The 13,975-nt window shown below is 39.5% G+C and overlaps 1 protein-coding gene across 1 annotated transcript; it reads right to left on the reverse strand.

Moving 5' to 3' along the window:
* Nucleotides 1-5,187: 5,187 nt before the first annotated feature.
* On the reverse strand, nucleotides 5,188-12,942 carry LOC115177899 (uncharacterized). Its single transcript, XM_029738894.1, has 12 exons — nucleotides 12,888-12,942; nucleotides 12,267-12,611; nucleotides 10,455-10,673; nucleotides 9,985-10,317; nucleotides 9,645-9,875; nucleotides 9,195-9,410; nucleotides 8,714-9,055; nucleotides 8,387-8,602; nucleotides 8,195-8,230; nucleotides 7,693-7,718; nucleotides 6,356-6,591; nucleotides 5,188-5,269 (listed from the first exon to the last, which is right to left on the reverse strand). The coding sequence occupies exons 1-12, from the start codon at nucleotides 12,940-12,942 to the stop codon at nucleotides 5,188-5,190; spliced, it is 2,337 nt and encodes a 778-aa protein (XP_029594754.1).
* Between the last annotated feature and the right edge of the window lie 1,033 nt (nucleotides 12,943-13,975).

The raw sequence follows: 13,975 nt of genomic DNA on the forward strand, positions 1-13,975 counted from the left end.
TGACAAGTTGTGTTTTATCTTGGCTCTTTTTACTGAAGACTGAGGATCTTTGCAATAACGTGACACTTCCTACAGCTCCCATAGGCTCTCAGAGCCCGGGAAAAAGCTGAAGGATATCGAGGCAGGCTCTGGCTGAAACACTTTATCTCGTTTCGATAGTGGCTGGTCAGAGTACTGTGGGCTTAGGCGCGTGCCCGAGTCGACCGAATGCTTTATTTTCTTTCCTCTGTTTACCTAAATGCAGATTCCCGGTCGGAATATTATCGCTTTTTTACGAGAAAAATGGCATAAAAATGGATTTTAAACAGCGGTTGACATGCTTCGAAGTACGGTAATGGAATATTTAGAATTTTTTGGTCACGAATTGCGCCATGCTCGTGACCCTTATTTACACTTTGGATAGTGTCTTGAACGCACGAACAAAACGCCGCTATTTGGATATAACGATGGATTATTTTGGACCAAACCAACATTTGTTATTGAAGTAGCAGTCCTGGGAGTGCATTCTGACGAAGAACATCAAAGGTAATCAAACTTTTGTAATAGTAAATCGGAGTTTGGTCAGGGCTAAACTTGGTGGGTGTCTAAATAGCTAGCCGTGATGGCTGGGCTATGTACTCAGAATATTGCAAAATGTGCTTTCACCAAAAAGCTATTTTAAAATCGGACATCTCGATTGCACAAAGGAGTTCTGTATCTATAATTCTTAAAATAATTGTTATGTTTTTTGTGAACGTTTATCGTGAGTAATTTAGTAAATTCACCGGAGGTTTGCGGGGGGTATGCTAGTTCTGAACGTCACATGCTAATGTAAAAAGCTGGTTTTTGATATAAATATGAACTTGATTGAACAAAACATGCATGTATTGTATAACATAATGTCCTAGGTGTGTCATCTGATGAAGATCATCAAAGGTTAGTGCTGCATTTAGCTGTCTTCTGGGTTTTTGTGACATTATATGCTAGCTTGAAAAATGGGTGTCTGATTATTTCTGGCTGGGTACTCTGCTGACATAATCTAATGTTTTGCTTTCGTTGTAAAGCCTTTTTGAAATCGGACAGTGTGGTTAGATTAACGAGAGTCTTGTCTTTAAAATGGTGTAAAATAGTCATATGTTTGAGAAATTGAAGTAATAGCATTTCTAAGGTATTTGAAAATCGCGCCACGGGATTACACTGGCTGTTGCGTAGGTGGGACGATTTCATCCCACCTAGCCCAGAGAGGTTTGTGCACCAATCCGGCGTCCCTCTTATATCCCCCACGGTCTGTGTTCCATTGACCTCTTTACAGCATCTATAGTGTATGCATGATGTGTGTTTAAAAATGACAATAAGTAATATTTAATGTAACTGGTTGTGTGTGTACTGTAGGTGCTGGATATTGCTCCTTCTGAAGGTGTCTGTGTATATTTTGTACTGACATGATGATATAATGATGGAAGTGAATAAACCACTATTGCTATGCAAACCAACGTAAATGTTTTATTTGTAGTTACTGTATGTACAGTACAAAAGGTGTGATTTTCAAAGCTACTTTGAAGTTACTGTTATAACAAGGTGAAACAATGACAATGAAGTTTAATCTGAACAGTTTATTAAACACAATCCACACTTGATAGTTTCCAGTATTTTGTGTTTTTATAAAAGCGACAAGAGACATTGCATCAGGACACTGAGGCAAAATATTACCATAACTTTGTCATAAAACCTATAATAAATGTATATGAACATTCCAAGTAAACATATATAAACATCTCCTCGGTCGGGCGGCGCTCGGCGGTCGTCGTCGCCGGCCTACTAGCTGCCACCGATCTGTGTTTCAGTGTCTATTAGTTATGTCTGTTTTTTGATTGCACCTGTTTCGTGTTTGTCATTAGTGGGGGTGTATTTAGTCTGTCTGTGTTTAGTTAGGATTCGTGCGGGATTGTTCTTTGTTACGTGTGGTGAAAGTGGTGTTATGTAGTTTGGTTTACTACTTATTGTATAGGCAGTAGGGTTGCCAGGCTGCGCCCCGTCTGCCTTTTTGAGCGGAGCTTCTTTTAGTCTTTTTGACTGTTGTGCTCCCAGCCGTATATGGATTTTGCCCTTGGATTTATTAAATCAAGTTTGTTCCAACGGACCTCAGTCTCCTGCGCTTGACTCACTCTAAAACAGTTCTATCCGCTCGTGACAGCAATAGAATAGTGCAGTACTGTATAATGTAACAGAATAGTACAGGACTGTAGAATGTAATAGAATAGTACAGGACTGTATAATGTAATAGAATAGTACAGTACTATATACTGTAATAGAACAGTACAGTACTGTATAATGTAATAGAATAGTACAGTACTGTATAACGTCATAGAATAGTACAGTACTGTATAATGTAACAGAATAGTTGTAAGCGTTGCGGAACTGGTGGCAGTGAAGTCAGACGCAGGAGAGCAGAAATAGGTAATAGCCGGAGCAGTTTAATACAAAACCCACGGCAATACAAAAATAACCTACATGGGTACAAAACCTGACGTGCACCAGTAACATAGAGTACAAGCACTTACAAACAAACAATTCCACACAAGGACATGGGGGGATCAGAGGGTTAAATACACAACAATTAATGAGGGAAATGGAAACCAGGTGTGTAAGAAAACAAGACAAAACAAATGGAAAATGAAAAGTGGATCGACGATGGCGCCGACCGCCGAACACCGCCCGAACAAGGAGAGGAAACGACTTCGGTGGAAGTCGTGACAATAGTACAGTACTGTATAATGTAATAGAATAGTACAGTACTGTATAATGTAATAGAATAGTACAGGACTGTAGAATGTAATAGAATAGTACAGGACTATAGAATGTAATAGAATAGTACAGGACTATAGAATGTAATAGAAGAGTACAGGACTGTAGAATGTAATAGAATAGTACAGGACTGTAGAATGTAATAGTACAGTACGGTATACAAGAATAGTACAGTTCTGTAGAATGTAATAGAATATAATATAAACAGAATATAAGAAATGTATTGTTCCTGAGTGTCACAACGTCCACAGAAGGTGGCGCCTCTCCTCGGTCGGGCGGTGCTCGGCGGTCGTCGTCGCCGGCCTACTAGCTGCCACCGATCTGTGTTTCAGTGTCTGTTAGTTATGTCTGTTTTTTGATTGCACCTGTTTTGTGTCTGTCATTAGTGGGGGTGTATTTAGTCTGTCTGTGTTTAGTTAGGATTCGTGCGGGATTGTTCTTTGTTACGTGTGGTGAAAGTGGTGTTATGTAGTTTGGTTTACTACTTATTGTATAGGCAGTAGGGTTGCCAGGCTGCGCCCCGTCTGCCTTTTGAGCGGAGCTTCTTTTAGTCTTTTTGACTGTTGTGCTCCCAGCCGTATATGGATTTTGCCCTTGGATTTATTAAATCAAGTTTATTCCAACGGACCTCAGTCTCCTGCGCTTGACTCACCCTTAAAACTGTTCTATCCGCCCGTGACACTGAGAGCAAACATCAAGAAGTAATTCAAACATATTTATAATGTTCTTAGCCTTAATATAAAATTTAAAAAGTTGGATTTTATGTAACATAAACATGTAACATGTCTCGGAGCTCAACACACAATTCCTTCAACCTCATGGCTTGGTTTTTGCTCTGAAATGCACGGTCAACTGTGGGACCTTATAGACAGGTGTGGGCCTTTCCAAATCATGTCCAATCAATTGAATTTACCACAGGTGGACTACAGTCAAGTTGTAGAAACATCTCAAGAATGATCAATGGAAACAGGATACACCGGAGCTCAATTTCAAGTCTCACAGCAAAGGGTCTGAATACTTATGTAAATGAGGTATTTGTTTTTTATATTTAATACATTTGACAAAAATGTCTAAAAACCTGTTTTTGATTTGTCATTATGGTGCATTGTGTGTAGATTAATGAGGATTTTTATTTATTTAACGTAAGAAAATGTGGAAAAAGTCAAGGGGTCTAAAGACTTTTCTGAATGCACTGTATATTATGTGTATCATTGTACAGTACTGTATAACGTAATAGAATAGAATCAGAATAGAATAAATCCAGAGAACGAACATCAACAAGTAACTAAAAAATATTTAGAATGTTCTTAGCCTTCATATATAATCTCGTAAGTTTTATTATAAGTGTATATTATTTTTTGAATGAAAAATTTAAACAAGAATAATATATATATATATATACATATACACACTACCGTTCAAAAGTTTGGAGTCACTTAGAAATGTCCTTGTTTTTGAAAGAAAAGCACATTTTTTGTTCATTAAAATAACATCAAAATTGATCAGAAATACAGTGTAGACATTGCTAATGTTGTAAATGACTATTGTAGCTGGAAACGGCAGATTTTGTTATGGAATATCTACATTGGTGTTCAGAGGCCCATTATCGCAACCATCACTCCTGTGTTCCAATGGCACGTTGTGTTAACCAAGTTTAGGCTAATTGATCATTAGAAAACCCTTTTGCAATTAGTAGCACAGCTGAAAACTGTTGTTCTGATTAAAGAAGCAATAAAACTGTCCTTCTTTAGACTAGTTGAGTATCTGCAGCATCAGCATTTGTGAGTTCTATTACAGGCTTAAAATGGCCAGAAACAAAGGACGTTCTTCTGAAACTCGTCAGTCTATTCTTTTTCTGAGAAATTAAGGCTATTCCATACGAGAAATTGCCAAGAAACTGAAGATCTCGTACAATGCTGTGTCCTACTCCTTTCACAGAACAGTGCAAACTGGCTCTAACCAGAATAGAAAGAGGAGTGGGAGGCCCCGGTGCACAACTGAGCAAGATGACAAATACAGTATTGTTTATCAGACAAAACTGACCCTGGATCAGCAGTCCAACTAAGTTTGAATAGTCCTGTGTGGCTCAGTTGGTAGAGCATGCTGCATGGTTTCCATTCCCAATGGGGCCACCGGTATGAAAAATGCATTCCCACATAATTATAAGTCGCTTTGGATGAAAGCATTTTCTAAATGCCATATCTTATGATACATTATTATAACACTTAGTTTGACTATACAGGTCCAGATATACAGGGTTTCTGTCAAACTTGTTGTGTTCAGGTCTTCTTGGTTCTGGGTTTGTTGTGTTCAGGTCTTCTTGGTTCTGGGTTTGTAATTTTCAGGTCTTCTTGCATATGGATTTGTTGTGTTCAGGTCTTCTTGGTTCTGGGTTTGTAATGTTCAGATCTTCTTGGTTCTGGGTTTGTTGACTGTACTGTAGAGAACATAGGAGTCCTCGTCAGCTGTTTGTGCTGCCGTGGGTCTGAAGAGAGAGAAACAGAAATTAAACAGAATCTGCATCCCCAAAAAAACCTTCTTATACTCTTTACAGTGCATTACTTTGACCAAGGCCTACATGGTTCTGGTGAAAAGTAGTACACTAAATAAGGAATAGGGCTCCATTTGGAACACAGAACAGTTAATCAAAACCAGCACTCTCTCATTATAGACAGGAATTGTCTTGAGATTTCCATTGCTGGTTTTGTAGTTTAAGGAAATGCCATCACTAGTGGCCACTAGGGGTAAACTATTTCACTTATTAAGGACATCATGGTCTTCTCGTCCAATAAGCAGCAGCATATGAATGAGCTGTAATCAAGAATTTAGCTTCTTTACAACCAAATCTAAAAAAAAGTATATGTAAAAGATATGTTATAGAAGGGTCACAATATTTTTTTGCGATTTCATTCGTTTGTGAGAAACTCCAACCAGCGATTCACTTCCTCATCCTCGTTGTTCAGGAAGTGGGCTCCAAAAACACCCCAAAACATCCTATATGAAACAAAAAAAGCTCTAAGTAGTCTATAGTGATGCATGTCTTTAGATGTTGTTCACATGAAATTGTGTCATTCTGAACTTAATCCGCAACGTTATGTTCCATGTTGTTGAGACTTGAACGATGCCTCTCGTCCGTTCAAGCAGCAGACTACACAGAGAATAGAACAGTTGGACGGGGAAACAGCACAAGTCACACAAAATGGAATATAACGTTGTGGATAACGTTTGGAATGACACAATTTCATATGTACAACTGTTACATCTAAAGTCCTGCATCACTATACTGAGGGCTTTCTGTTTCTAAAAGACAGTATTTTGGTGTTTTTGGAGCAGTTCATCTTTTTTCAGAGCCTCCGTACTGCACAACGAGGATGAGGAAGTGAATTTCTGGATGGTGTAAGTTTCTCTAAAACAAGTGAAATCACAAAAAAAGTTTTTCTGGACCTTTCTATAACATGGCATTTAGATACAAAATAGAAATTTGGTTGTAAAAAAGCATATTTCTCCTTTAATGTGGTGTATTCACAATGTTCTAGAATTGACTCTTGCTGTAATGGCAGAATATGCTCACCGGTTGGCATAACTGGGGCAGTTGAATTTCACAGCATCGTACTGGACATCCTCGTCCTGTTTCTGGGGTTGAGGCAGCTGGACGGTGGAGTACAGAGGCACTTCCTGGATTTTGAAGCGAGAGAAGTGGACGCTGGCGTAGTGAACGTCATCCTGGACGACGGTGGCTGCTGTCTGTGTTGCAGTAGGGGCCATGGCCATGCCTGAGATGTTGTCATACACTGGACTAGAGTCTCCCTGATGGGAAGAGGACAGACAACATGATGAGTAGAAATGTTCCACAAAGCAATACAAATAATCTGATTGTAACAGACTCACCTGTACATTCTCTGATGTGGCTCTTGTGTCAGAGGTGGATTTGGAGGCCTTCTTCCTGGTTTGTACATTCATACATTTATTATTGAATGAATCAATGAACAAAATAAGTTAATAAAAAAGTGTTAGAGTGAAATAATATTTAAAAGATCACTCACCTGAACCACATGAGTCCAGAGAGACAGAGGATGAGAACCAGAACAACCACTATGATTCCTACAGCTGCAGTCATAACTGAGGTCTGTTTCCCTATAATAAAATATGGATGATATGAGTACAATAGTACAATATTTGTTAACTGATCTAATCTCAAAGTATATATAATTCTAAAACAAAGTATGATAAGCCAAAGTATAATTATTAATATCAGATTTAAATGTAATTTTGTATTGAGGTATTGAAGATGAAGGTTCACCTGGTAAACTGATCATCAGAGTTGTAGAGTTCCTAGATCCTCTTCCATTCTGGGCCTCACAGTGGTAATGTCCATTGTCCTTAGACTTGAACTTACTTATGTTGTACATCTGTCCAAATCCATTTTGAAAAGTCTTATTTTGAAAGTACCAGGTGTATTTGTCCACAGGTGGGTTGGCATCACTGCTGCAGGTCAGAGTCACTGAACTGCCCTCCACTAATTCACCAGAGGGACTGACTGACACTGAGATGTTCTTTGGGCCATCTGGTGGACAATATGTTACAACAGTGTTTTAAATAGTGTTTTACTTGTTATTGAAATATGAATTTAAATGTGATCCTCTGATCAAAAGATGGTTAGGTGTACTAACACTGAATGTCCACAGACACAGAAGAAGAGTTGAGATGTCCATATTTATTCTCAGCCCCACAGTAGTATTCTCCTCTGTCCTCAGAGCTGATGGTTGTGAAATTGTATGTCTTTTCAGATCCTGTCAGTGAAGCTCCATTCTTCTTGTACCAGGTGTATTTGTCCACAGGTGGGTTGGCATCACTGCTGCAGGTCAGAGTCACTGAACTGCCCTCCACTATTTCACCAGAGGGACTTACTGACACTGAGGTGCTCTTTGGGTCATCTGGTAAAGGAGCATTTGTCAGAGGGGTAGGACAGTAGTATATTTACGACAGTAGTATATTTACAAATTATATGTCATGTCAAAATAAATGATATGTTAATATCAGAGAACTATCTAAAATTCTAACTTACACAAAACGTTAATAAAAACACATTTGGAGATGTTATGCATCTTGGAGACTAATGCATTTAATTACAATTGTTTTGCAACCTTATCATTCAAACACTGAGCTGTACTTCACTCACATTTCACATCCATGTTTATGGTGCTAGACCTGTCTGTCCCCATCTCATTCTGGGCCTCACAGTAGTACTCTCCACTGTCAGATGACTGGATTTGATTGAAGACATGCTGTGGTCCTGTCATACTCTGATAGTCACCTCCATTCTTCTTGTACCACCAGGTGTAACTCTGCACAGGTGGGTTGGCATCACTGCTGCAGGTTAGAGTCACTGAACTGCCCTCCACTATTTCACCAGAGGGACTGACTGACACTGTGGTCTTTGGTTTATCTGATGTAAAAGACCAAACATTTTATCAAATTCATATTAACAATAGTAAAAATATATATTTTTGTTCTGTAATGATTGATAAAGTAAGACCTTTCTCTTTTGCCTGAATGCATGATACTTGCTGAGTAGAATACTGTACTATTGCACTGTACTCACACACTGCAGGAGAGCTGAGACCATTGTGGCCTTTTACAGCACAGTAGTAGCTGTCTGCATCCTCACTGATGATGGAGTACATGGGGGGGGAGTTATCTTGTACATTCTGTCCATTCTTGTACCAGATGTAGGTGGGGTTGTCAGTCAGAGTACAGGTGGTGCTACAGGTCAGTGTCTTCTGTCCCTCTGCAGCAGGAGTCACCTTCACCTGCAGACCTGAAACAATATGTATAAAACCACATACACCTCTGTGTTAACAGGATGGTTCATTTATTTTCTCCTGTAATTCAATATGATTTACAGTTGTATCATACAGTGTAGTATTACCTGTGACAGACAGAGTTGTTCCTGGGAAACTATGACCCCATTCAAAGTTGTCTGTTTTAAAAGTGAAGCGATACTCAGCAGAGTCCTCTCTCAGATCTGAGATTCTCAGGGTGAAGGGACCTTTATTTCTCCATGTCTTTTTGTCAGTGTACTTCACACGACCTGTATACCCTGGGTCTGTGGTTAGGTCTTCAGGGGTCGACTTATCACTTCTAAACCAGAATGATGATGTGGTGGAATAATAACTAATATAAGTACAGGATATGTCCACTGTTGACCCCTTCAAGACACAGATTCTCCTTTTGGTGTAAGTCACTCTGTTGCAGCTCTGACCCTGAACACCTGAAACACAGTGACATAACACGAGGACAACTAGATTGTATTCTCAGTTCTATCTAGAAATACTAGAAATTCTCATAGTGAAACCAACACACACACAGGTTAAACAGTATTTTCAATGATTAATTAAATAAACACTCACACACTGCAGGAGAGTGGAGATACTCTTGGCCTTTTACAGCACAAGAGTAACTGTCCTTAGCATTAGGGTAGACTGAATAGGGGGAAGTGTTGTCAGTTACTATCTGTCCGTTCTTGTACCAGATGTAGGTGGGGTTACCAGTCAGAACACAGGTGGTGCTACAGGTCAGTGTCTTATACTTTGAATACTGTTGAGGAGTCACCTTCACCTGAAAACCTGAATTAAAGGGGAGTAAAAACAGAGAACATCATTTAGAATTAATGATTCATTTCATGACTCTTCAAAACTGTATAATGTGCTGTGCAGTGTTACCTGTGACAGTCAGAGTACATACATCTATGACATTGTCTGTAATTTCTATATAATGATGAATATTGAAGTATTACCCTTCTCATTGATATTAAATGATTGATACTTCCTAAGTAGAATAGTAGTTTAATTCATACTCACAAACTACAGGAGAGTGGAGACCCTCTTGACCTTCAACAGCACAGGAGTAAATGTTCACAGAAGAATCCCAGACCACCAGCATATTACTAGAGTACTGTTGGGAAGTGGGCTCATCTAGTAGTTGTCCGTTCTTGTACCAGATGTAGGTGGGGTTGTCAGTCAGAGTACAGGTGGTGATACAGGTCAGTGTCTTCTGTCCCTCTGCAGCAGGAGTCACCTTCACCTGCAGACCTGAAACAATATGTATAAAACCACATACACCTCTGTGTTAACAGGATGGTTCATTTATTTTCTCCTGTAATTCAATGATATACAGTTGTATCATACAGTGTAGTATTACCTGTGACAGTCAGAGTTGTTCCTGGGAAACTATGACCCCATTCAAAGTTGTATGTTTTAAAAGTGAAGCGATACTCAGCTGAGTCCTCCTCTCTCAGATCTGTGATTCTCAGGGTGAAGGGACCTTTATATGTTCCAGTGTACTTCACACGACCTGCATACCCTGGGTCTCTGGTTAGGCCTTCAGGGGTCGACTTATCACTTCTAAACCAGAATGTTGATGTGGTGGAATAATAACCAACATAAGTACAGGATATGTCCACTGTTGACCCCTTCAAGACACAGATTCTCCTCTTGGTGTAAGTCACTCTGTTGCAGCTCTGACCCTGAACACCTGAAACACAGTGACATAACAAGAGGTCAACTGGATTATATTCTCAGTTCTTTCTAGAAATACTAAAAGTTCTCATAGTGAAACCAACACACACAGGTTAAACAGTATTTTCAATGATTAATTAAATAAACACTCACACACTGCCGGAGAGTGGAGATCCTCATGGCCTTTAACAGCACAGGAGTAACTCTCTGTTTCAGAAGTCCGGAAAGTGTATTGTTGGAAAGTGGGCCAATAAAGAGACTGTCCATTCTTGTACCAGATGTAGGTGGGGTTACCAGTCAGAGTACAGGTGGTGCTACAGGTCAGTGTCTTCGACGTTGCCGACCGTGTTGGTGTCACCTTCACCTGCAGAGCTGGAGTAGATAAACACATTAAAACCCTGAATCACCTGTTCTATAGTTTAGTCACATGTGTCATGACGTTGGCCTGTGGGTAAGGTTTATGACCCCCCCATTAATACCTTTCTCCCTTCCCCTCTCTTTCTGACCCTACTGAAGGACTGTTGAATAGCTTTGTTAAATATAGAGAGTCTGGGAACATCAAACAAATGGGGGAAAGGAACCATATTTTGGTAATAAATCCAGTTGAAAATATGCTTTGGAACTTAATGAGTATGGATGTCAGTTCGGTTGTCATCTGAGACATTATGACTGATGACAGGACGACATAAACTGTACCTGGGAAAGTATACACCCTCTAGTTATCAGAGTCACATGGAATTGTTAAGCAATTGAAATGTTTGATATTGAAATTGTTTGTTAGATTACATTTACTTTTAGCTTCCAAATGAGAGAATTGGGTTTTCATAAGAAAGTGCCCTGCTTAATCAGTGGCCCGCCCCTGTGAAGAGAAAGGGGTTATAAACGATGAAACACACCCTCCTCCCCACGCCACTATATAAGACAATGACACAATGTAACCAGGGATCCACTACGTGAGGTCTGCAGCCTCTGCGTAATAAGGACACACATGTCAAGTACAGAACTAAGCCAACCTCGGCATGAGCTTTGGTGGCGAATGGTATGAACTTTGAGCTTATTCACTACAGAAGTGATACTTCCTAGCCGTTGAGTTAGCAGCGACCGCTGTAGACGTGGGCTAGGAAAGGACGAACGACGGATCCAGTCTAACAACCACAGACGAAGATACCACCACGTATCCACTTTACCAACATTGACATTCTTCCGAGGACAGGAAGATCTGTTGGCCAACCCGGCCAGCATCTACGACCAATCTACCGAAGCGCAGCTCAGAGTAAATATTTATTGCATTTTCCTTTTCCAAATGGGCGGTAATTTAGAATGCATAACATAATGTATTTACGATAGCATAGCTGCTGTTTCTTTGTTCCTAAGTCTTCCCGCTCTTTCATTTAAGCCAACCCCCTTCCTTTGTGTAACAAACGTCGGCTCCGTCCACCAGGGACGTTTTCTGTATGACATCATTTGTATTCTGTGTATATGTAATTCTGCGTGATTAGTTTAGGTATTTAGTAAATAAATAATTAAACCCAATTTTGTATTGCTGATTCAACTTGTTAGCCAGGGTTCGTGAAGATAACCAAGAATTTACAACTTTCATTATGAGACTGAAAATAAGATGATTAAGATGACGGCTATCGATGTAAAATATTACTAAGTATTTTAAGAGTTTATTCGGAAGATAACGGCTCTATAAACGTTCTTCCGTGGTGCCCCGACTTTCTAGTTAATTACATTTACATGATTAGCTTAATCAGGTAATATTAATTACAGAGAAAGGATTTTATAGAATAGCATGTCATACCAATTAATCCGGCATAGCCAAAGACACGACACATGATGCAAGACATTCTCAAACACATTTAATTCTTAAATCTGTTTCATATATACAAATCCAATTTCTAGACCTAAATGGACAGTAGATATTAATTGAACAGACTAGCAGTATAAAGCATGTTACTGTACCTGTTACAGACAGAGTGACTCCAGGATCGCCATAATATCTCCCTCCAGGCTGATCTGTTATAAATCTGAACTTGTACGTAGCTGAGTCTTTCTCTCTCAGGTCTGTGATCCTCAGGTTGTGACCATTCTTCTTATCCCCATGATACTCCAGACGACCTGCATACTCTGGGTCCTGACCTATATCTTCAGGTTCTACACCAGTCTCCATTTTAGTGAACCAGAAGGTTGATGTGACTGTACCTCTGGGATATATGTAAGAGCAGGTCAGCTCCACTGTTGACCCCTCCAAGGTACACATACTCTGAGTGGTGTAGGTCACACTCCAGCCATTCTGCCCCAGTACCACTGAAACACAGTCACACAACACAATGGTATCAGAATGAAGACAAGGTCTGTTGGCTCACACTGAAGGTAGGGTTTGACCACACTTTGTTGCTGTAGTTGCTGAGTGTGAATGGAAACCAAAGAAAATCATCACTCAGTGAGGTGTGAAAGATAACTATTTAAGTGAAGTGGAGACTCCAAACAGAACACACCAGAATAACATTATGATTCTTAACCTTTTATAAATGTCTGTAGATTATTAAACAGAGCAACTAAAAGATAAGAATGAGACCATACCTGCTACAGACCAGAGAAAGACCACCAACACACTTCCTGTTGTTCTCAAGGCCATTGTTGCATCTCCCACCCTGCAGTCTCAGAAACATAAACAACAACTCACTCTATAGCTGGTGAATAACTACATACAAACCATCAGGGGCAGCAGGTTGGGCTCTAGTCAAAAGTAGTGCACACTATAGGGAATATGGTGTCATTTGAGATGCAGTATAACAACACACCATCATCACAGCCTTGAATGGATGGTGTGTAAATAACATCATCATAATAGTTTGGTAATATGGAGTGTGTCAGCGGTATCGGCAGGTATCATAGTGGGTAAGAACGTTGGGCCAGGAACTGAAACATTACTGGTTCAAATCCCCAACCTGGCAAGCTGAAAAAATCTGCAAATTTGAGCAAGGCAGTTACCACCAGCTTGAATGATAGCTTCTATTCCCAAGCTGTGAGGATAAACAGCAAGTCACACTTACCTTTTATATCATCATTATATGATAGTGTCTGTATTCACAAAGTGTCTCAGAGTAGGATCTAGGATTAGTTTCCCATTTAGATCATAATTATATGGACCAGGAGGACCTGATCCTAGATCAGCACTCCAAGTCTGAGACCCTTGAGTACATGACTTGTGGCTAAAAACAAACAACTATATTTCAAGATATCAAGAGTACTTACAGACTGAAGGGGAGAGGTCTTGTACAGTGAGTTAACTGACTGGTAGTGAGTGGGAACTGCTAGTAAGTGTGTGTTCTGTGGTTGATACATATTTATAGTAGTCAGAACACAAGTAGCTGATGCAGAACTGTCCTTTCCTTCCTCTTTATGTCATTAACATGCATGACTACCAGAACAGCACGTCAGAATAGTGTTGACTATAGCCTGCTATTTGGAATGTTTATAATATCTTAGAATGTGTTTACTATAGTCTACTATTTGGAATGTTTATTATATCTTAGAATGTGTTTACTATAGCCTACTATATGGAATGTTTATAATATCTTAGAATGTGTTTACTATAGCCTACTATATGGAATGTTTATAATATCTTAGAATGTGTTGACTATAGCCTACTATTTGGAATGTTTATA

Source organism: Salmo trutta, chromosome 38 (assembly GCF_901001165.1).
Source record: "Salmo trutta chromosome 38, fSalTru1.1, whole genome shotgun sequence".
NCBI lineage: Eukaryota > Metazoa > Chordata > Actinopteri > Salmoniformes > Salmonidae > Salmo > Salmo trutta.